Here is a 24318-nt window from a genome sequence, read left to right on the forward strand (position 1 = left end):
ACATTGTGTAAGAAGCCAGATCCTGCTCAGTGATATTTTTGGTAAGTTGCAGAGTATTAATATTCATGACATTACCTAATAAACAAGTTCTAATACAATCGTGCTGCATGTTATTTTGAGAGAATGCGAACACAGAGACATGTTTGTATTAGAGGGTTTGTTGCTGCTGGGGTAGGGATAAAGGGCTCATGATACAGTTTTCTAACAACACATTTGGCAGCCACACAAATGCTCTGACAAAGAAAATGTTAAACCAGTTGTCAGATCCTTCTAACTACCAACTCCTGCCGTTCGTTCCTTCACTTGTTAGTTTGTTATATAGCTTGTTATATTATGTGACATTATATACGGTATAGTATATTATATTATAGTATGTCAACAGAGAGTTCAAGACCCTTATAACATAGTGATTAAATAATGTGTCACTTATGCACTGCAGAGCTGAATACCATAAGCATAAGGAGCAAATTACTATTAGGGAAAGATCTGTGTACGTTAGCGTTATGTATACACTCTGGCTGTATCATAATCATTGAGGAAATGAGAAAACTAAAAGAAGAAGCAATTTGGAGTGATCTTTTTCATCATTAGTGAATAATATTAGACATACTAATGCTATCTGTCAATCCACTATAGAGATAGATTGATACAGGGACTCATTCTCCGGCATCGTGGCGTCTAAGAATTGATTCCTGATTGGAACAGTTGATTAAGGAAGATGTAAAGTGTTACTGTAATGTACTTACAATCGAGGAAACACCACTTTGGAGATAATCTCTGTGAGGAAGGGATCTTTGGCACGGCTGCCTCCTCCTGAATGACAAAAAGACAAAAGAGATCACATATTAGCAGATGATACTGACACTGGAAAATAGCTCAGTTGATGTGAGAATGGGACTGCTTTTTTTCAAGTGACCCATTTATCTACAGAATAGAAGAACAGAACAGTGAGCAGAAAAGAAGAGTGGATGGATTGAACAGAAGGTCTGACGCACTGTGAGTAATATTAAGCCAGCTGAATAAGATCAAGCCTTGATCAATCACGCACTAGTTCAAGCAGCCTGCTGTCCATACTCATCACAAATCAAGTGTCAACAGTCATTCATGCACAAAGATGCAATATGATTCATCGACAGAGGTAATACAGTACGTCCTGAAAGGTAGTATTGCAAAGCTGTTCATGTGTGGAGTGAGCTAAGAGAGAACATATAATTCTATGTTTAAAATCTTAAAATCTGTCTTAAAATCTTAAATCTTCATTAGGTAAATACACAACGCCCTTGTCCAAATAACAATGGAAACAGGAAACAATGCACTTGTGGCATTCATAAATGCATGAGAGAAAGCTGTTAATGCACACCAATCAGGCATAACATTAAAACACCTTTGCTCCCAAAACAAGTCTAACCTGTCGAATCATGGACTTTTTTTTTAGGTTTTAGGTTGCGGGGTGGGGACGCCGTAGATCGGACTAGTTCGTCCAGTACATCCCACAGATGCTCGATTGGGTTGAGACCTGGGGAATTTGGAGGCTAGGTCAACAAACTCGCTGTTGTGCTCCTCAAACCATTCCTAATTTTTTTTTCCTTTGTAGCAGGGCACAATATCCTGCTGAAAAATGCCACAGCCATCAGGGAATACTGTTTCCATGAAAGGGTGTACATCGTGGGGGGTCAAACATACTGCCCATGAAATTGCAAAGAAGATTACTGGCATTTGGGAAGGTCCGTTAACCTGCGACACACTGGCCATTAGGGATGTGCGATATCAGGCAGCATGGAGCTCGTTCCTAAACGAGGCTCCACTTCCATTATCTGGTTTGATCTTAACCCCTTAACGCCTGAATTGATTTTTCAATTATATAAAGAAATGCAATATTTGTATTTTTGCTTACCACTCGGGTCGGTCCTATGAGAAACTAGTGCTTGCAAAAGGTTCCTAGGAATTTTTTGAATGTGCACATACCGACATTGGAGTATTACATGCGTTATTTCGGCTGCAGTCTGAACGGAAACAGTGCGTCGCGAATTCGCGACACTAGGCATGAAGGGGTTAAAAATGATGATGCGGAGCAGCAAATTACAACATGCAAGGTTTGCAAACAAATGCGTAAAAAGGACAGTAACACCACTAATTTGTTCCACCACCTCAAACACAAGCACAAACCAGAATATGAAGAAAGCCAGAAAATGCGCAAGGATGCAGAAGCAGCGTAGACAAAAAAAAAAAAAAAAACTCAGATAAAACTTGCTGATGCATTATAGTCAAAAAGATTAGGCTGAATTGGTGTTTATTTATTGTCATTTTTATCGTTACCGTGATAAATACAAGAAATTATCGGGATACATTTTTTAGTTCATATCGCCCATCCCTACTGGCCATCCACATTACGTAAAAGAAAATGTGATTCATCAGACCAGGCCACCTTCTTCCATTGCTCTATGGTCCAGCTCTGATGCACCCGTGCCCATTGTCGGTTGTTTTGGTGGCGGACATGGGTCAGCATGGGCACCCTGACTGGTCTGCGGCTATGCAGCCCCATACATAACAAACTGTGATGCACTGTGCATTCTGATACCTTTCTAGAACAAGCATTAACTTGTTCAGCAATTTGAGCTACAGTAGCTCGTCTGTTGGATCGGACCACACGGGCCAGCCTTCGCTCCCCACATGCATCAGTGAGGCTGTTACTTAGCGTGGCTGTTACTTAGACATGTACCAACCACCTAGACCAGACAAGGCACCCTAAACCCATAGCAATGATGGCAGCAGTCATCCCCAGCAGGATGCAGCCTGACACAGGCACACCCCCAAAACGGTTTAGGAACAACACAAAAAACATGAAAAATAGCACAAGGTGTCGACCTGGCCTCCAAATTCCCTAAATCCCAAACTGATCAATTACCCGTGTGACGCGCTGGAACGAGCCTGATCCACAGAAGACCCTCCCCTCAGCGGAAAGGCCCCCACTAACAACATTCTGTTGCCAGACACCACAGGACACCCTCAGAAGGCCCATGCCCATTCTCTGATGAGTCAGAACTGTTTTTGGAGGCACAAAGGAGACCTACACGATATTAGGAATGATATAATAATGTTATGCCTATATCGTCGTATATAACAAATAAACTACTTGTGAGAATTTAACTAATGACTGAGTAGCAGAAGAAGCCCAACAGCTCAACTGTACCACAAGACATAACCACAAATAATATTTGTTCATTTGATGTCTATCAAAGTTGCGACACCTCGACACCCACTTGCCTCATTAGTGCAATTTTTTGTCTGATGATATCACTCAAATTTTCCATCTCCAATTAGTTCAGGTTTCTACAGCGAGACCAACAAACAGACACTATGTTACTAAGATTCTTTCCACCCTGCTCCCTATTAGTAGTAGACCGAAGTTTAAAATCTTGTTCTTTGTTTAGCCAGTACTAAATGAGTTTAGCCCTGCTGTGAACTCCTGTCTCCACAGCTCACTGTCGGACACCTCAGATGTTTAGACCAAAGACTCCTGTCTGTCCACAGATCATGGCTTAAATGAAAGAAAAATGTGAAATTCCCCCTCCTCCAACTGTTTTCTTTTTTTTTTCCTTTGCCCTCAATCTACTAATCTTTTCAACTTGTGACTTTTACTTACTGCTACTGTTCCTGACTGTTCACTGTCTCAGACCGAATTGAATTTTTTTTCCATTTCTAGAAATCAGTTTGGATCATTATTGAGTTGTTCTTCCGCAAACAATTTACCAACCCCAAATCATTCATGACGTTTATAATATTCAGTTTAAATGATTCAACTTTTTGTCCATTTGTGTTGTTCAGTGTTGCTTTGACACATGTAATAATGACACTACTTACATATAATACACAGTACACTCTCAGGTATTACAGCTATAAATCTGAGTAGGAGTGGCTACTGAAGAGTTTCTCCTATATCTATTCTGTCCTTGGTATATTTATTTTATTACTATCGCTAGTGTTACTGAACACTGGAATGAGTCACGAATAAAGGCAGCAGCAAATTCAAAACTATAATTTTTTTATTCATCGTGTACGATCATTTTATTGGATGTTTTTAAGTCCTAGACATGATGTATTTAATTGCAAACAAGGAGTTACGTGCCAATTCACAAGTTTGACTCTATGCCAAATTATTAACACACAAAGCACAGTGGTAAGTCATAAAAATGGAGCCAGCAGTCAGTTAAAGTACCGCAACTTCCTCCCCAACAACACACAAATCAGGCAGACAGAAGATGACAGGAGCAAAATCCCTCTCGCTACCGAGAAGAAAGAAAAGAGAAACAACACGGGGGAAAAAAGAGAATCCGTAAAAGTGACCCACTAGAGAATTGAGCAGGTGTGATATACTGTGTATTTTTTCTCGTCCGGACTGCTGTGTTCCCGCAGTTCTTCAGAAAAGTCGAAAGGTGGAAATAAATCTGAAGATCTTACAGTGGTTTTGCTGAAAGTTTCAGGCTACCTGCGCAAGGTAGTGGATTATAACAAATTTGTTACAGTGCAGTACTTTCTTTAGATATGTTGGAATTGACTAACACATTTGCCGTGGTTGAACTTGCGCTCGGCAGTCTCTAAGAACAGTGACTTTGTGATGTGCTGTCGGAGCAAGTCAGAAATCAAAAGTGTTATACAGCCACACTGGATGGGGCAGGGAAATGTTGGCTTTCCTGGAGGGTTGACTACCTTCCTGCTGACAATGACGGTTAAATTCAAATTACTGAATTACATCCTGGGTGATCCAGTCACAAGTGAGCAGTTCTAAGCACGTGTATTCACACCTTGGACCTGTTCAGACATTGCATTAAGATCTGATCTATCTGGGCGATCCGATCACGTAAAAGACAGGTGTGAACAGCCCCAGGACGCACTGAGATTGCACTTGAGAGATCCGATCTCTGACCACATTCGGAGGTTGTCTGGGTCACGTGTGTCTGCATTTCTTTGGTAGTGTGAATGCAGTGCGCCGCATTAAACACGCCTATACTCAGCAATGGTGTTAATTTATGGATGCCATGATGAGGAGGAGGTAGGTTTTTTATATTATATTGGTATGTAATTTTGAAGTAATAACTATTTTCAGAATTTTCATTGTAATGTCTTGCCATAAAATAAGATACACTATGTGGTATATTAAGTAAGTTTAATTCATAACATTTCTACTTAGGTGTTCTGTCTGCTACTATATTCTGCTGTGTGACAGAATAAAATCAAAACGTTTGTTTGAACAATACAGTTATCCTGAATACAACAGTGAAAGGGCTGTCCCGTGATAGTTTATGTTTAAAGTCTTTTTTTAATGGAGCTCAGTTCCTCAAAGGGAATCCTTAACTAGAAAGTCTAGTTGAATAAATAAGGAATAAATAAATAATGAATGGGGATTTTTTTTTTTTTTTTTTTTTTACTAAGTGAGCATTAATTTTAAACTTTTGATGAATTAAGGATCATAGGACAAACTGAGCTTTCACAGCAGGTCGCAATACATTATTCAATAATAATGAATTACAGTAATACATACCAAATAAAAAAAAGACATTAACTAGATTTTTAGCATCACTTTCAGACGGGATGTTTGACGATATTTTGCAGGTGAATGACAACAGCCCTGGCCGCTTATTTTTACGTGCAAATCAAATATATCCTGGTCAGATATAACACCAAGGTTTCTCACAGTAGTACCAGGCCAAGGTAATGCCATCCAGAGAAACTATATGATTAGTGAAACTCTGAGGTGTATATGGCCAAATACAATTGCTTCTGTTTCGTCTGAGTTACAAGTTACAGGTCGTTCGAGCCTTCATTTCTTTAAGGCATGCTTGGTCTTTGACTAACTGATTTGTTTCATCTGGCTTCATGGATGTATAGAACTGTGTGTCATCGGCATAGCAATGGCAATTTATGCAGTGTTTCCTAAGAATATTGCCAAGGAGCATATATAATGTGAAGAGTATTGGTCCTAGCACAGAACCCTGTGGATCTCCGTGACAGATTTTTGTATAAGTAGAAGAAACATTGTTGACAAACTTTGATCCGTCTGACGGATAGTATACAAACCAGAAAATCAACACAATAGACTCACAAATCCATTTTGCTACATACAAAGACAATACAATAAGCAATGAAACCCACAAGTAATCAATACATTAAGTAATGATCCCACGCATGCAAAAATCCACAGACAGCAGTTCATGCAGCAACACGGAGACACATAAGGGGAAACTAACCTCTACAGAAACAAAACTGGATGTGTGTTTTTATCTCGACTCAGTTATCAGGAATCAAAAAAGGGCTACTGCTGATTCTGCTCATCACATCGCCACGACATGTCTTTGTTGTTCCCTCTTTTCTCTGATTCTACAAAAGTTTGAGGTGAAGTTGCAGCAGGGTGGCTCATTATCCTCACCGACAGCGGCACGTAATGAAATAGGCTGATCATTATAAAATGACATGCGGCTTCTTCTCATAGGAAAACAGTAGAGTTGTCTGGATGTGTGAATGTCCAGCAGCACTAATCTGCACCCTGTCTTCTTCCTGCCCATAACCTTGGTATGTTCTTTTCCAACACAGTGACTGAAAAGCTAATGAGAATAAATCTGTACAACAGAGTCATTTGCAATTCTAAAAGCAGTGGATGACAGACAAACTAGAGGGAGTTAGTTCAGCAGCATGTCATTTTGGGTATTGTTTGGATATTAACTATTCAAATTCTTTGAATAGTTAAGAGGCGGGGGTTACAATTGAAATTTAATTAGCAAATATTTTGATAGTCTTCATATATTATGCAAAACATTTCTTGGCTGCAGCTTCACCACAAATGTGAGAATTCCCTGCTTGATTCCTGCTTGCTTCCTTCCTTGATTTGATATATTTCAAACTAATGATTATACACTGCAAGGGCCTGTTCAGACCTTGCATTTAAGGTCCGATCTGGGCGATCCGATTTGAGAGATCCGATCTCTGACCACATTTGGACGTGGTCTGGCTCGCATGTGTCCGCATTCCTTTGGTATTATGAACACAATGGGTCCTGGTGTCACATTAAAAAACTGATTTTACTCATGCATTTGTGTTATTTTTCTCCCAGCACAGAGTTTGGCTAAATATAACCTTTAGCAGACATGTAATATAAAACATTACTTATTTTTTTTTAATCTTTTAAAGTAATTGACTTTCAAACATTGGTCTTAATTTGCGACAGGTTTCAAAATTAAATCACCATAATAGAGCAGCAATGCTCATGTGATATTTGGCACCCGACAAACAAGACAAAACCGAATATTCTACTCTTGATTTTGAAGTCACTTACTTTAACTTCTGCTTTTGTCAACCTACACAATAGAAAAACCCTCTAACTCATGAGTTAATTATTCATTATAAAAATGTGCCAAAATGAGAACAACAAACATGAGCAGCCACTTCATGTTGAAGTCAAGTCGATCCCTCATTGCACAGGAAACAAAATAAGTCCAGCAGTTATAGATGAAATCACAAAAATAAGACCCAAATGATACCATTATATGTCATATTAACATAGTAAATGAGTAATAATTAGAGGCTTTTAGAGAGTGTCCGTTAAATATAACTGTGAATTGGGCAATTCCTGTTTTAATAATGACTATAACTGCCTTAATTCTAGAGAACTATGGAATCATTAAGGGGATGTTTGTTTGTTTGTTTGTTTCTTTTCTATTGCTAAACCCGTTTTAAACATGGTTTTATTTTATGCATTCATGTATTTCATGTGTTGTGTAATGGATAACCCGTCTGCACCCGTGTGGGCGCTTGTTATGTTTACATCAGAGTACGTGTTAGCCTGTGTGTGAATTCAAAGCAGGACTGGTAGACCACGAGTAGCAGCCCTGAGAAACAGACATCTCCAGCTTCCCAGTCACTCACACTGACTATCAGCACTGCTGTCAGATGTAACCTTTCTGTCAAAATCCAAAATACTCAGATATTTGATGGTTTGTCAACATTTGAAAATAGTATTTATTTATACTACATATAATAGTATTTATTTTTTATATTGTCTGATGCCAGCAAGTCTTTTTTGGAGCAGAGCCATGGGCAGTGAGTCCTTGCTAATTCCAAACATTTAAATCGGAGGTCATATCCAGTTCTACGTGTGATTGATTTACGTTTTTTCCATATAGCATCAAGAACAATTCATACTGTCTCAAGACGCTTTACAGAACTCGGAGCCTAAAACATGAATTTATACATACATCTGAATAAAGCACACATGAATAAAAAAAGAACGGATAAAGCTGAGATTGGAGTTATATGACGTCTCTTGCTAATTCCCATCAATGCTCTCGCTGCGACATTTTAAATCTGTTGGGGAATTTTTAGAGAGCTATTTCACAACCTGGCAATAATACAGTAATCCAGCCTTAAAGAAGGCATGAACTAGTTTTTCACCATCACTTTGAGACAGGATGTTCCAAATTTTGATGATATTTTGCTGGTGAATAAAGACAGTTCTGGTCACTTGCTTGTGTGTGAATTAAAGGACATATCCTCATCAAGTAAAACCCCAAGGTTTCTTACAGTACTACTGGAGGGTAAGGTGAAACTAAGTGATTAGATAATGAATCTCTGAGACGTATAGGGCCAAATGCAATGACTTCTCTTTTGATGAATGTCAAAGTGTTGGCGCTAAGAGTTAGCTTCCCGTGTGCCTCTGAGCCGAACAACGAGCACACTACAAATGACATCTAACTACCAACCTGCAGCCCCAAACATCTGAAGGAGGGATGGACAGAGCAGAAGTCCTAGAGGTGAAGATAAAAGCGTAAGAAAGTAAAAAAGGTAGAGAGGACCGTATTCCAGAAACACACACACACACACGACACACACAGCCTAATTAGCCTTGTTCTAACTTTTAAAAAGTGGTTTCCTGCCTCCTCACTTTATCTGGATTGGTGTCATTGACCTTTTCCTTTTGTTTGGTGACACAGAACTATGGCCTTCGTATCTCGATATCCTTCCCTCCCCCCCCCCCAACCTTCCCATCGCCGCTCCCTTCTCCTTACCTCCTGCAAACGCTGAATATGTTCTCTGCAGATTTCTAAGTCGCTGTCACCGGGAACCACGATCAGACCCAGAGGAATAGCTGGAGATACAGAGGAACAAGACAATTATCCAACAGCACTTTGAAATCCATACAGTGGTGCTCATCTGCAGCCCTCAGGACACTGCGAGTACCACTAGTAATTGTATCTATAGAGCAGGAGACTAATGCAGAATTGGCACTTCACAAGAAGGTAACCAAACACACGGACCAGGCAAACCATTATTGATCCTCAAAGTTGGTATGCGAGGAGCAGGAAAAAATGGGCTAATGAAAGGATCTGGCAACTTTGACAAGAGCCAAATTGGGATGACTAGGTCAGAGTATCTCCAAACACTTCAGCTCTTGTGGGTTAATTCACTTGTCCAAGGAAGGTATACTGGGTAAGGGTTTTCAGTGACCACACGGGTCTAGGATTTGCTCCACATGTACATCAATGAGCACATCTGTTGAGCCTAACCCAACAGACGTGTTACTGTAGCTGAAGTTGCTGAAAAGGTTAATGCATCTTCTTCTGCATCAACTCCATTCATAGTATGAGCCTACATGGCTATAAATACGATTCTGATTCCGACCCCATCCACTGGACTGAACTGGAAGTGACTGGCCTCGTCTGATGACTCACGTTTTCTTTTACATCTCGTCGATGGCCGGGTGCACATGCGTCCCTTACCTTGGGAATGCATGGCCCCAGGATGCGCTATGGGCACAAGGCAAGCCTGCAGATGCAGTTTGATGCTTTGCTGGAAGACCTTGGGCTCCTGCCGTTCACGTGGATGTTACTTTGACACATACCTCCTAACCTAAGCATTGTTGTCATTGCAAATGTATACAAGACCGCGTACACCCATTGAGGGGAACGATATTCCCCTGTGTCGGTGGCCTCTTCCTGTAGGATAACGCAATTTGACACAGTTCCGAAATTGTTCGGGAAATGGTTTGAGGAGCACAACAACGTGTGCAGTGCCGTGAGTGCTGAAGACTCAAATCCAGGAGCTCACGACCCAGTTCCCTGCGGCAGATTAGTGTGTGCCGCCAGACCTGAATCCGTAACAGACAGTTAGGTTAGTCCCCGTTGTCTCATGTCCCATTGCATTTTGTCGGGTTAAATGACAGACCCACAAAAAGCCATCCTGGGTAGTCCTTGAAAAAAAAATAAAATGACTCGAAGACCTCCAAGGTATTCTAAGCAATCCCACAGGATTATACCAGAGGCATTTCAAGGAATGCCATGTAGCAATTATAATCTTAAAGAGTCTGGGTCCATAAGGTTTTCTACAACAACACCAATCTGCGCACATTTTTTTTTTGAGATTTAGAGATTAAAACCCTATTCGCACAGGATTAGCTTTACCTGGGGCGTCATGTGATTCAGACACCTCACCCCCCACCCCCCACCCCCCACATCTGTGTTTCTTATTGCGCATTCACATGCGATAAACAAGTCTGTGTTTCACTCCAATGAACTATCCGTGGTTTTGATGTCTCTGCTACTTTTGGCTTCAGTCTCCTACAAGTCAGAGATAATATCATACATTTTATATGTGGTGAGACAATTGATCCGATTTTATTTAAAGCCTCACCACACCACCGCCGCCTGCTGCTGCACCAGCACGACGCTGCTTAACAAAACTCATCAAGCCTCAGGAGCCGCTAGTGTGAGCGAGGTGCTCCTGAAACCCACACATCTTGTTGCTACTTAATGCCTCAGTGAGCGAGACAAAGACAAAAGTGGTAGCTTTGTCAACAGAAACCCAGTCAAATTGTGACAGATTCACTACTCTTAAAGTATTCCTCAAAGAGAAGGAGAGCAGCAGGAGTGTACCTTCAACCAATCACCCCTGCACTGCTTTCAAAACACAACGATCACTTTCTCTTCTCTCAAGCGGCACACAACCAAGTCAAAGCGATGAAAGTTCCAACCAAACCGCTACTAGAATGCCTGCACAGTCTATGTTCATGACGGAGCAAGAGGATAAGAAATAACGATGAGAGATACACATTCTTATCGTCTTTTATGGGCTTGGCTGTGGGGGTAAGGGTGAGGGTTAACTTCTTGATCCCCAGATGTGCCAAGGACATGCCAAATGCTGAACCCCGAGTTGCTCCTAGTGCTTCCTAGTGCTCTGCACTGGTGTGTCACCGAATGGGAAGATGTGCCACTGTGACTATAAAGCACTGTGCAGTGAAGCAAAATGTAACAGTGCCACCCTGTGTCAAAACTCTCACCTAACATGAACATACTGAATGCACTGTATGTGCTGCTGCAAACTGTACCAAATGGGATTGAAAGTAGGGGTGGAGCTTTCCCGCTTTGTATTCCTGCAACACCGTTGATACTATCTCTGAACACTTTGTATCTTTGGTTTTTATGTCAAGGACATGTTCCATGTGAGCACATATGTGGCTGCATTCCAGCAATGAGCAATTAAGATACATACCTGAATATACCGTGTGGCTGCTGTGAGCAAATCAAATTCTGTGATCATAGCTTAACATAAGCGTGACATCCTTTTAGTCACGGAGAAAGGTGCAGCCGTGAACGTATTTCAAGGCCCACCTTCAGACTCATAGGGAGATCAGAACTAAATCAGCCAAGACCTCAGATAAAAACGTGGACCTCCGCAAGTTGGCAATTTCCAAACGCCTGAATGCACCACTTTCATCTGTAACAAACATGCATTAACACCACGGGACCCAGCCCTTTGCTGCACGTCAGAAAACAGATGAAACATCGTGAGGAAACATTATGTGCATGTACTGTACTGCAGCAATGTCTCAAGACACCAGCAGGGAAATTAAAGCTTGGAAATGGGTCTTTCAAATAGACAGTGACAAACCACCACACTTTCAAATTTGTGGCAAAACAACTTAAAGAAGGCCTATCCAATTAGCAGTCCAGAACCAAGCCAAGCCCACCTGAAATGAACTGAATTGAACTGAAGACATGCGGAGGGCAATTCGTTTCGCAGCATTTCAGAAATTCCTACGGCGTTTCAGACCACGAATGCAACACGCCACGTAGCCTCCACGTTGTTTTGAAGCGGCTAGCCGCGCTGACAGGAGTAATGCCAACAAACCTAGTTGAAAACATGCAATTTTTAACTCTGAAACGTAGAACTGACAATGACAACCGTCAATTTAAACCTGTCTGTACGGACAAATACTTGTTTATATCACCATCAACTTCAAACGCCAATCCTACGTTTTTCCATGAGTGCGTTGGGGTACTAATAGATTCTTATTCAGTTACCAGTAAGGTTACCAAAAAAACACTTGACATAAGTTGAACAATTTAAAGGCAAAGGTACCAAATGTTGAATAAGTGTAAGTGCAGGCGTCTCTCCTTACATGCTTGTCGTAGTTTGTCCTTGTCGTAGTGTAATGCCTCATAGTCAGACATACTGATCCTGCTGACTCTAATCCTTAGCTTCTCCGGGACTGGCTGCTGACTGAAACACAAACAGTAACGGGCCACTGTTAATAAGCTGTCCGTATCGTGTACATGTTCTGCTCACACCAAGGCATCAGCCCGCGAACATGGACCACAAAGTCGTGGTATCAGAGAGGCCGTTCTCATAACGCTTCTCGGAAAAAACAGCAAATTAATCATATCCACACCATATCTTAATTTTAAGATATTCAAATGCAAATTGGCAGCATTTTTATACACTGTCCTCTATAGTAAGGGCTTAAAAAGTGACTGTACATTCATTCACTCATTCATCTTCTGTGTCACTTACTCATTGAGATGCGGTAGTGAGGTCTGTCTTTTGGTTTTCTGAACCATGTTGGCCTGGTTTCTAAGGCTGATGTGGATGACAGAGGGAGCAAGTCTGCACGGTTCACCATCCACCTAACAACAGTACAAACAAATGAACCAATCAATAAATCCTTCAGTTAGGCTTGTTCCAGTGCATCCCGCAGATACTCGATCAGTTTGGGATCTAGGGAATTCGGAGGCCAGGTCAACACCTTGTGCTGTTTGTGATATTTTTTGGGGATGGCTGCTGCCATCAAGAAGTGTCATTGGTGGGGGTGCCTGGTCAGGTCTAGATGGGTGGTTGGTACATGTCTAAGTAACATCCACACAAATGCCAGGTCCCAAGGTTATCCAGCAGAACACTGTATTGTCACAAATTGGCCAATGTTATTGGCTTCTCCTGTCGGTGGTTTTAATGTTGTGGCTGATCAGTGTATATTCCATAATCATCAGCAAAGGACTGTGATGTTACTGGGGAGCAGTTTAATAGAACAGTGCCTTTACTGTCATTGTACAAAATGAAAATGCAGACCTTGCAAGCACGGGAAAACTCGAGGGATCACTACAGTAATGTGCATGTGTGCAGTACGTGCCTGCACTGCAAGAGGTTTTGTCGTCGTAAGGGTGACTTCTCTACACTGGTTCAACCTCTCCCCATGACCTCCGACCTGGAGCGTCGCCTGCCCACGCATACAAAGAGAGAAAGAGTGAATCAAGTCATGTGGCCCATTTTTACTCATTTCTATCATTTTTATAATCCATGGTTTTAACTAGAAGTGGTAAGCTTAAATAACTGGGTCTAATTAAAGCTATCATTGCGTTAAATAACTCAGCCTGTGTGGCAGTTAATTTCCCCTGCAACCAGGATACAGTGAGAGCTCCATACCAGCGAAGTCATAGTAAATCCGATGACCTCAATGTAACCGTCGTCATGGCGCTGAGGTTCGAAGTCATGATGCTCACTGGGGTTTCCCCAAGGGGTTGTGCCTGCACAATATCTGAAGATCACAGCATATAGAACATATCATAACTGTTAAGCCTGAAATACATAAAACCACTGTAAATATCCCTTGGATATAAAGATAACTACTTTACGTTGTAATAAACTGGGGTTGATAACCAAATAAAGAAAGAAATAAAGATGTAAATAAAGGAACAGCTCCTCAAAAATTAAGCCAAAGCAAGTAGAGCTCCGCCTGGTGGCTGGCTGCAGTATAGGTCCATCCAATATGAGCTCCACCCCCTCCATGTTAGTGGATGGGACATGGGCCAAACTAAAACACTAAAATACATATCAAATAATTTTTTTATGGATGGTTTCTGTCATTTTAGGTAGCCAATATAACACTGATGCATACGCAAGTGTGCGTTTTTAGTTTTGTTTTAGTCAGTCATTTGACGCTACAGAAACAGGGTGTGACTTCACGATGACTACTTCATGATGAAGTTGGGGGCAGGCCGTCCATAACGCGGCTGCACAGACTCTGGCTCCAAACTCGCAAGATGGCGCCGCCTGTATCCCCAGGAAAATAAAGTGGGAACGCACTGTCCATATTTATATACAGTCTATGATTAAAACCCTGACAATTTAACCCATGCAATTACTTCAATTGTATAACTCACTATTTAGATCACATCACCGACTTTTTAAATTTCAAAGGGGTGGGCCAGCGATACTCAGCAATACAGCTATGCAATGTCAGAACACTCATTGAGCTATATTCATATATGCACATTTGATTTGATTGAAACTCCTTTCGAATGATGGAATGTCCACATCTACTGACATTTTAAGTTAATAACAGGTATTTGTTTCTCAGAATGGGTATAAATTAACTTACATGGAGAAGGTAACCGCCGTTTTATTTCAAAGATGCAAAAACAACGGAGGAGGTGATAAAGCCACATTTGCATTAGAATGATTTTTTAAAAAATGATCCTGCCATAAAAGTGTTATGAAAGCTGGAAAAGCAGAAAATCGTTTTAATGCAGAGGTGTTGATTTGCCTATCTTACGAATCCCACTATGAAATTTTAATCGGAGATGTAGCGTTGCCACAATATAACAGCATTAGCAACCGATACGGTAGCGGATAATGTGAAAAATAGTTATCTGCATCGACTGGCACTGACTAACCTGGGTATGTTGAGAAAGACCAGGCACTGCAGCTTCAAGTCTTGAACCTTCGAGGTCAAATCTGTCCCATCACACTGGAGATGGTGGCATTGGTGGTGGGGCAGGGTTGGCGAGTGTGTGGGGTGAGGGGTGGGGGTTGGCAGACAGCAAATTTAACTGTAGCTTCATCTTACATACAAAAACATGGCAGCAAAAAGACAAGGAAGCAGTGTGGAGGAACTGCTATAGAAAAGTAGCTGAATAGAATATGATAGAATAGACCCCTTTTGTGTTTGTAAACGCGACGATGTTTTCCTGAGGGCGGGGCTTAGCTGGAGGCAAAACAATCCATAGGATTACGTTAGTTACCATGGCCTTGCAGCTTCTGTCGGCTTGTTTTGACAATGGTGGAAGAGAACGCAAGTTTATTATCTGAATCTGTACGGTCACTCACTCACCAAGTGTGTACACGTGTAAAGAGAAAATGAGGACACAAATGAGGATACAAATCCTTAGATGCCTACAGCTATGTCCTGAATGTCCATGAACAAGTCTTAACTTAGAAAGATTTAACAGATGAATTTTGTGTTTTGTGAGCTGCCTAGCTAGCGGCAAGGCTGGAAAACAAACATGTATTAGGCTTGGGTCATTGTGGGAAAAAAAACAGTAACTACATCTTGACAGCTAACTGCACTAGCATTTCTCGATAAGTAACGTGCATCTGGTATTTGTCAACCATAAAGTTATCCTTTTGACTAAGAGTGACAAATCGTATGCGATAAAATTTCAATTTGGAGCTATTAAGTGTACTTCTCCGATTCTGGCACCCCACAACACAGCAACATGACATATTGATAATGGTAGCCACCGTGGTTTTTGCCTTCAGCTAACCGCTGTGACATAGTCATGACGTAGTCCGTAAAAGGGTCTATAGAATAGAATAGCAGAGAATAGAACAGAACTGAAAGCTACTCACCACCACTTTGATGTGCTTAGACAAGTCTTTGGAGCTTCCCATCAGGAAATCTGAGAAGGCTGTCTGTGTGAGACATAAACAAAGTCACAGACTGCTGAGAGCTTAAGCTCTCACTGTGATTTCACACAGCCCACATAATTCAAACAGATTAAGCCGCTTGCACATTACACTGTTCACTGTGTAAATCTTCACAAGCAAAGTATTTAAGTCACCGCAACATTTAAGTCTGAGTAATTTGTTTGTGTCAAAAAAAAATGTTCAATTAGATCCTCAAATTAAAGTGAAACTCGTATATATGGTTGAATTTAGTGTACTGATTTAACTTCAGAGAAGGATAACAACTCTGATGCAGAAGGGGCAGTTGTCCAAAACATTTTTTTTTGTGTGTGTAGCACAGGCAAATAGCAAATGGAATGTCTGGACCGGAATAGATTCTTTCACATTAACTTTTAACATGCTCTGAATTGTACAGAGTTCTTTGTAGCATTCATTTTACCTATCCCTGCCATTTAACGTTTTAGCCTTCCACAGCTCAGAATTCTGGAGGATGCACTCACCCCAGCATAGAACATCTTATTCCTAAAGCGACTGTTGAACTTCTCTGGGTTGGCCTCTTAAACACACAGAAACATAAAGACAGTAAATCGACAGAACACTCCACATACAGTATTTAGCACAATACTTATTCATTGTATTACTGACATTATGTAACCATACCTCTTGATTCATGAAACTCTAAAGTCACATGGGCATCAAATCCAAGGCTAAAGTAATTGTTGAACACATCCAGAGGAAGCTGAGGGAACGCACATACAGACACAGTCAGTGTTGGATGGAGGCACTAATGATTCGTTACGGACCAGATCAGTTCTGAGTAAATCTGTGTGTGCGTCAAGTGTGTGTATGTGCACCAACCTTATCAGTTTGTTGTTCGTCTGGTTCAGCACTTGTACTGTGATTTGGCTCAACCTGTAGATTCCACCTGTCTAGCTGGACAACAGTTCCGTCTTCAACATGTGACAGGATCTTACACAGAGGTTCGTCTGTGTAACCCTAGATATGTATGCACAGATATATGAATGGTTAACGGTAAATGGTTAATCCAAAAGTATGCTTTTTTTTTTTTAATACGTTTGTTTATTCAAGAAAATGAATCATTTGTACATATCTGTGAGGAGGAAAACGAAGTGAACCCTTGTTTTTTCCAGTGTCTGGTGTGACCCTTTTGTGCAGCAATAACAGCAACTAAATGTTTCCAGCAACTGCTGATCAGTTGTCTACAGCAACTTAGAGGGATTTTAACGCATTTCTCCGTATAGAACCACATCAGTTCTGAGATGTTGGAAGGTTTCCTCACATGAACTGCTTGCTTTACGTCCTTCCACAACGTATCTACCGGATTAAGATCAGGACTTTGACTTGGCCAAAACATTAAACGAATGAACCATTCTTTTGTAGAAAGGGGGTCGTCTTGCTGCATGACCCAGTTACTCTTTTGATTCAGCTCACAGACAGATGTCCTGACAGTTCCTTTTAGAATTCCCCGGTATTACAGGTCCCTCAGTGATGGTAAGCCCTCTTGGCCCAGATGATGTAAAACAGGCCCAAACAAGAACATTGTGTTTTATGGATGGGATGAGAGCAGCGATTTTGTCCTTGCTACTCTGCCATGTACTAGGGGTTTTAAATTTTTTAAAGTCGACTAATATGAGGTGAAAGTCGAGTCGACATTGACTAGTCGATGACGTCACGCATGTGCAAAGCACAGTAGAAAGTAATGCTTTGCAACAATGAAATCTATATTCTTGACCTGAATATACTGTAGCGTGTCACACAAAGGAAGCTATGGAGACTTTTCTGCAAGGTAATTGAAGCTTGAACACGGGCTACTGACGGCCGTAGATTATGCCAACACTATAAACACTTCAGTCTGACACTTCTAATATGCGGGTCTCGCTCGGCAAACTCCCATAGCACAGCTTCTGTCTCTCGCATGCTGCATTCACTGACATCTAGGACAAAAACGTGCACTACGACCACAGCAACAATGTCAATATAACGCGACAGAACTGAACATAACCACATGTGCTTATCAATACTGTGTGCTGCAGATATGTTTAGCCTATATTAATTGGCTCCGTCAATAGCGTTTAATAGCGTGTTGTAAGATAATATAATGTAGACGGGATAAAACAAAAAGCGGTATATCTCGTTACCGCAGGACCCTTCCTCTGCTAGCGTTAGCTTTTCAGACGAGTGTGTAATACAGTAGTAAATTTGTTGTATTTCACGACAGACTTGCATATTCTGCATGTCATGGTCGAAATATTTCCACGCACTTCAAGAACCACTGCCAGTTTGCTACAATGACCCACTGTGCTCCGAACCTGTCTTCTCTGAGGCGACTTTGTTGTTATTGCCACAACACTGCGCCTAGTCGACTTCATGCTTAAAGCGCCACGGCACAGCAGTAAAGTACAACGCCTACCATGTACACCATGGTTGTTTAAAGTTCTCCTGATGGTGGTTTCATGAACATTAACCTTAGCCAATGTGAGAGAGGCCTTTAGCTGCTTGGAAGTTACCCTGGGTTCCTTTGTGACCTCTTGGACTATTATGTGTCTTGCTTTTGGAGTGATCTTTGTTGGTCCACCACTCCTGTGGAGGGTAACAGTCGTCTTAAATCTTCTCCATTTGTTCACAATCTGACCGATTGGGAATTCCAAACTCTTTGAGACAGCTTTGAAACATTTTCCACCTTGATGAGCTACATCAAGTCTTTTTCTGAGCTCCTTGGAAAACTCCTTTGTCCTTGCCATCCTACACTTCAATAAACATGTGTTGACTGACAAATTCCTGACTTTTTTAAAAAACAAAACATGGCACTGAACAACACCTGAGTCTCATAACATTTCTGAACAAATGGACTCTAATTTTGCCTTGGAATTAACTTGTTATCCTAGAGATGCACTTACTTTTGCACCTCACAGATATGTAATATTGAGTTACTTTCCCGAATAAACAAACACAAAAGATTTTTTGGCTACTCTTATCCACAATCCGCTACAACACATGACCAGGCCTCCAACAGAATACACACCAGAGGACGGGGAAAAATAACAACCAGAATGACAGATGAGTTCTGTTATGTTCTGTTATATCTCAGTGTTAAGAAATTTATCACCAACCATTTTGTAAACAGTATTCTCAACTGGCGTTAGACTGAGATAGATATGAGTAAAGGAGCGCACTTTGTGGCAGCAGCTGCAGTACTAAAAAGTAAAAAGCATGCAATGTGGACGGGTAAGTGTTCGTACTCACCCCTCCCCAGTTGAGGGTCCTCGCAAGGTCGTTTCCTGTTCCAAGTGGTAACACGGCAACGGGAGGTTGAGGGTTTAACTTTAGATCATCGAGACAAGACAGGATCCAGCCCACCTGGTTCAACACATACACAGACATTCATTAGACAACACGAAAGTATCCATTAGTAATTACTCTTCAGTTAAATACCTATGAGGGTACATTCTTGGGTACATATTTTTTGCTAGCTTGACCAAATGTGCTGTTGAACTGTGCACACACAATTGATGGCGTATCAATGCATATTCTAATGGTACACTAAAGTGTGTATGTGTGTTACTCCTCACAGTGCCATCCCCTCCACAGGCCAGGATCCTCAGGTTATGGACTTTACGATACAATTCCAGGCTAGAAGATATAAAACAGTTCACAGTCAGTTCGGCAAAATGTATCTTACATTGCCGGTACATATTTATGGATGTTGGTGTGTGTGTGTGTGCAAGAGAGACCAACCCCTCTTTTGGTCCTCCATGGTTGAGGTCAAAAACCTGTCTGGGGTTCAGATACCACATGAAGGACTGCAGGATCTTTGTGCCCTTTCAGACAGAGAAACAAATAAGATGCCGGGAAACTGGAAAGCACCTAAACAAGCTAAATCCACTTACAGTCCAGTGTGAGTACATGGACTGAGACACTGTTTTGTAACACTCAAGATAAATCATGTTCATATCAGAATTTTTATTCCAACCTATGCGCTGCCACTGGAAACATTTATTTATTCATTATCTGTAACCGCTTATCTTCTAAAGGGTTGCGTCTATTCCAGCTGTCATTGGATGAGATGCGGTGTAGACCCTAGACAGGTCGGCAGTCTATCACAAGGCTAACATAAACAGGTCTCCTTTCTTGCAAGTACTGGTTGCTAGCCACATGTGACTGGCTGTTCTGACTGGCTGCTTCAGACGAATACCTGGTTTCCTCCACTTTTGGGGTTGACGAACACAAGCAGCGGTTTCATCAGCTGCGAGGGGATGGGCCGGATCATAAAGGGCCTCCATTGCCGTCCTTCCTGTCAAAGAAGAAGAAGAAGAAGTGCTCAGATCCTCTGGAGCGGAGCTTTTGCCGTCTGACAATCGAGCCCCAGACAAATGGTTAACCATGGACAGAAACACCAAAAAGCTCTAGCTACTGATATCTATCAGTCTATAAAAAAATATAAATGAATTTCTATGTATAAGAGTTTATGCTTTTGAGTGTTCCAGAGTATGTCTCATGGAAAACCACAAAAGTAACACACAAATACGTTCAGATGGTCAAGCATGAGAAGCAAACAAGCAAAGCAAGAATTTGCTGTGTTTCATGTGTGCATGATAATCAGAGACATGTCCATGGTATGCTTCTAAAGAATTACAGGACTGACCTCAGCTCCTTTCTTGCTGCTTTTCCTCTTGAACGACGTTCGCTTTTTCTTCTTACTTGATTTCATAGACGACTGTTAGAGACAGGGAAGAGATGGCTGCTAGAGATGGCTGCAGTGATTTCCTTTTAAAATATTCTGTCCTTGTGGCTAACTAAAAAATAAATAAATCGTAAAGTAAGAATTTACAAATGAAAGTATTTAATATGAGTACAGGAGCGTGATTCTGTGTTCATCACTAATGCGGTCGTGTTGATATGACGAGCAGCGTGTGGTTAAATTACATGTTTTCATTGACCTTTATTATCAGAGATTACGGTACGTATGGGATTTTCCAGAGTCGGAGTTATAATGTGAGTTTTGTGCAGGTCTAACTAATGTCAGGATGGAGATCAATAAATGATAACGTGTAAAACATACACTGTTCTCGGTTCAGATCAGCGGTTGAGATCCATTAGAGACAACCACTGTTACAATATTTTAGTGCGCCCCAGATGATGTCGGAGTTTATTTGCATGAAGCTGCGATCTGGAGACACATATTATTACCATGTCTGAACACACGTACGTAAAGCTGGCCACTTGCGATCGGATAGCCCCGATTGGATTTTAATGCAAGGTATGGACAGGCCCTAAGTGGTTCCCCTTATTATTAGAATTATCTCAAGTACCTGCAACAACAACCACAACAGCAATTCAACTGGCTGAGGCATATGAGTAACGGACAACAAGGTGTCCTTACATGTGAAAAGAAACTGTGAACTAGAGTGGATTTGTTTTATACGGTATATTTTCAGGGCGCTTTTCAGGTTTACACCTTAGCAGTGAGTGGACGAATGGCCAATGGGAGTGTTACCTGATGGTGTCTGACCCGAACGATCCATGTGGGCGGGACAATGAGGGCGGCGTGAGCTCCTATCGGACAAGGCTCCTCAATTTGCTGCAGCATGAAGCAGGAAACCTTGTTGTGGTACTGAGAAAGGGAATTACGACATTATGATTACAGATATTTATGGAGCCAAAATAGCTCGAGTTTTGTCTGTTTTTTCCCGAACATACTCACAGCCTGTTTGCACCAGGAGCAACTGATGGCAACGATCTCTTTACTGTGGAAAGCAAACTTCTGCTGGAAACCCTGGACAAGGAACAAGGACTAGTTAATTCGCTTCACTACAACAAAATACGATTAAACGTCAAGTTGAACTTATATCACCATTTGAGGGAGAGAAACTGGAGAGGTTTCACTATTAATTGTACTGCGAGATTGATCACCCACCTTACCACATTGTTTACATTTGCCTTCTTGTCGTCTGCGATGCACCCAGTGGTGGCGCACCACAATGGGCTGAATGCACACAAATGACACAAATCCTCAGTTATGCATTTTTAGTTGCATTCACATGAAACTGCAGTTTTAATCGACAAACTATATTAGTGAATGTGAAAACAAAGCTAAGTTTCTGAGATTTCTGACATCTCATTGTAAGGAGAAGGGCCAATGATAGCACTGCTGGCACAGCCATCGGCATTCTGTTGAAAGACACTTTCGGGGGCTTACCTCTCGAGTATTCCTAGGTCCCGACTCTCTGAACGACGGTTTACATCTGAAATTAATCTAGAAGAGAGCAGAGGAAGAAAGGTTTAAATACACTGGGTTGTCTTACTCTACAGCGCAGACCACATCAGCAACCGGGAAAAAAGCGTGGACACTCCTGTAGAGCAAAGAGTGTGATAATTCCCTTTGATCGGCAAAATAAGAAATCGTTTCAAATGACCACCCTGGATTTATTGTGGAGAGAAAGCTGTTCCCAGTCCAACAAGCATGCTTTTTGTCACGTTACATGCTTTCAGTCATTGTAATCCTGACTTTCCTACTGATTCCTTCACCCCCTTTCAGCATGATTTCCTTCCCAAAGATCTGACCCTTTCAAATTGACAGAGCCATGCCTAGAACCTCGTCAGATTTATCCCAGCGAGAAAAGGACTTGAAGGGCCTGTTCAGAACTTGCATTAAGATCCGATCTGGGCCATTGACCAACCTGACGTCAGTTAGAACTGGACAAAACTCAGATTATAACTCCAACCCTGGGAGTTTCTATACTCTCCAGTGATGAATAATCTCCAGTAATAAAGGTAAATAAACATCGGTGATTGACGAAATATGTAGCTTAACCACACACAGCTCCTCATACATCAACATGACCGCGTCAATAATTAACTGACGCAGCAGCACCCCCACTGAGTTTGGGCGGTTTTTTAATGCATTCACATTACCAAAGACACATAGCAACGCATGCTACCCAGATCACCTCCAAATGTGGTCAGAGATCGCATCTCTCAAACGGGACCTCAATACGCCCATGTTTACATAATTAGATCGCCCAGATCTGATCTTAATGCAAGGTCTAAACCAGCCTGAAGATTCTGCGTAATTAAAGGAAAATAAAATTACCCTTGACGCACACAAACGTGAAAATGTTCAGAGAATGCTTGTGATAGATCCCACAGACTATTTTTTTTTACTGTACAGATCAGGGTAGAAGTTCCCTATATATTTCCTCCACCAACAGTCTCTGTGGGTGACTTTCATTATGAATGGACTGTGAGGTCCAAGACAAGGAGAGATGAGAGAAAGGAGCAGTTGGTGTATCTCACTCTAAAGTAGGGGTCATTGAGGGGCAGGGTTTCATCCAACAGAATGGCTTTAGAACTGGGAAACTGCAGGTCAGACAGGAAGGACAGATAAGACAACCTGCTGTCCTTTGTGACAAAGTGGAAACACGCTTGATGTGATGAGGGAAGATAAATAAGTACTTATTAACCGAAAAGCAACCTTGTTTGGCTATTTTTTTGACCACCAAATGGAAACAATTAGTAAAATCATTTACAGCAGATGAGACAAATTACCTTCTCCAGTTGTTCAATACAGATGGTGTGAGCGACTATCTTACAGGCAGCACACTTCCTTCGACTAACAGACTTTTGCTAGAAGGACAGAAAAAAAAAAGAAAGGAAAGGAAAACATCATTAGAAAATTCTCTAAGGCCACGAGGGATTTCTGAATAAACTAAATATCAAGCAGCAATGCTATCTCTGACCACTAAGTGACAGTCTTGTTGTGCAAAAAGCGAAACCACCACTGAAACCACCCTAGACATGATGTGACATGACAGGGCCAGACATATGATGACTTTGTGTATATAGCGTGGGCTCACATGAATACAAATACAACATGGCATGACTGTGCTGCTGCAGGTAATACTATCATAATGTCCCAGAATTTATGCAAGTGATATGCAAAAAGTACACTAAATAAGTTCAATTTGTCGTCATAAAACCTCATAAATTGCTCGTAAGACAACTGAGGAAAGGAGAAAATGACAGAACCGTTCATGCAGTCAAATCTGATTTAGGATTACCATTTCAGACAGGGGTAATCCCAGCTTCACATGCTGCGGGAGTTTTCTGTGCGTCAGGTTAAATTCAGTACGGAGCAGATGAGCGGCCGGTGTGTGTAAAGAGTCTAGGGGAGGCGGCTTTGGGGAGGGGAGGGGAGGCATGCTTTCGGGAGCCACAGTATTAACATTGTACGGGAAACCCTGTACCTCCAACTAAATGTCCCTATATGCAGATGATATTTTGATGTACATTACA

The 24318-nt window shown here is 41.5% G+C and overlaps 1 protein-coding gene across 7 annotated transcripts in view; it reads right to left on the minus strand.

Moving 5' to 3' along the window:
- LOC311509109 (diacylglycerol kinase zeta-like) overlaps nt 1–24318 on the minus strand; it is an 86186-nt gene that overhangs the window by 30021 nt on the left and 31847 nt on the right. For 4 of the 7 annotated variants that reach the window (XM_084574165.1, XM_084574164.1, XM_084574163.1 and 1 more), the window contains 23 exons: nt 23572–23649; nt 23320–23382; nt 22223–22279; nt 21941–22009; nt 21728–21799; nt 21521–21637; nt 20669–20740; nt 20219–20317; nt 19762–19844; nt 19596–19656; nt 19270–19383; nt 16864–17001; nt 16666–16744; nt 16506–16561; nt 15949–16011; nt 14994–15067; nt 13744–13855; nt 13451–13537; nt 12838–12950; nt 12446–12546; nt 9057–9136; nt 8751–8795; nt 747–813 (listed from right to left, as the gene is read on the minus strand). In XM_084574165.1, the coding sequence (XP_084430291.1) occupies nt 747–813; nt 8751–8795; nt 9057–9136; nt 12446–12546; nt 12838–12950; nt 13451–13537; nt 13744–13855; nt 14994–15067; nt 15949–16011; nt 16506–16561; nt 16666–16744; nt 16864–17001; nt 19270–19383; nt 19596–19656; nt 19762–19844; nt 20219–20317; nt 20669–20740; nt 21521–21637; nt 21728–21799; nt 21941–22009; nt 22223–22279; nt 23320–23382; nt 23572–23649 (1900 nt within the window). The remainder of the gene's footprint in view (nt 1–746; nt 814–8750; nt 8796–9056; nt 9137–12445; nt 12547–12837; nt 12951–13450; nt 13538–13743; nt 13856–14993; nt 15068–15948; nt 16012–16505; nt 16562–16665; nt 16745–16863; nt 17002–19269; nt 19384–19595; nt 19657–19761; nt 19845–20218; nt 20318–20668; nt 20741–21520; nt 21638–21727; nt 21800–21940; nt 22010–22222; nt 22280–23319; nt 23383–23571; nt 23650–24318) is intronic. The other 3 variants (XM_084574166.1, XM_084574161.1, XM_084574162.1) reach the window with 2 other exon arrangements.

Source organism: Chelon labrosus, assembly GCF_963514085.1.
Source record: "Chelon labrosus genome assembly, chromosome: 24".
Taxonomy (NCBI): Eukaryota; Metazoa; Chordata; class Actinopteri; order Mugiliformes; family Mugilidae; genus Chelon; species Chelon labrosus.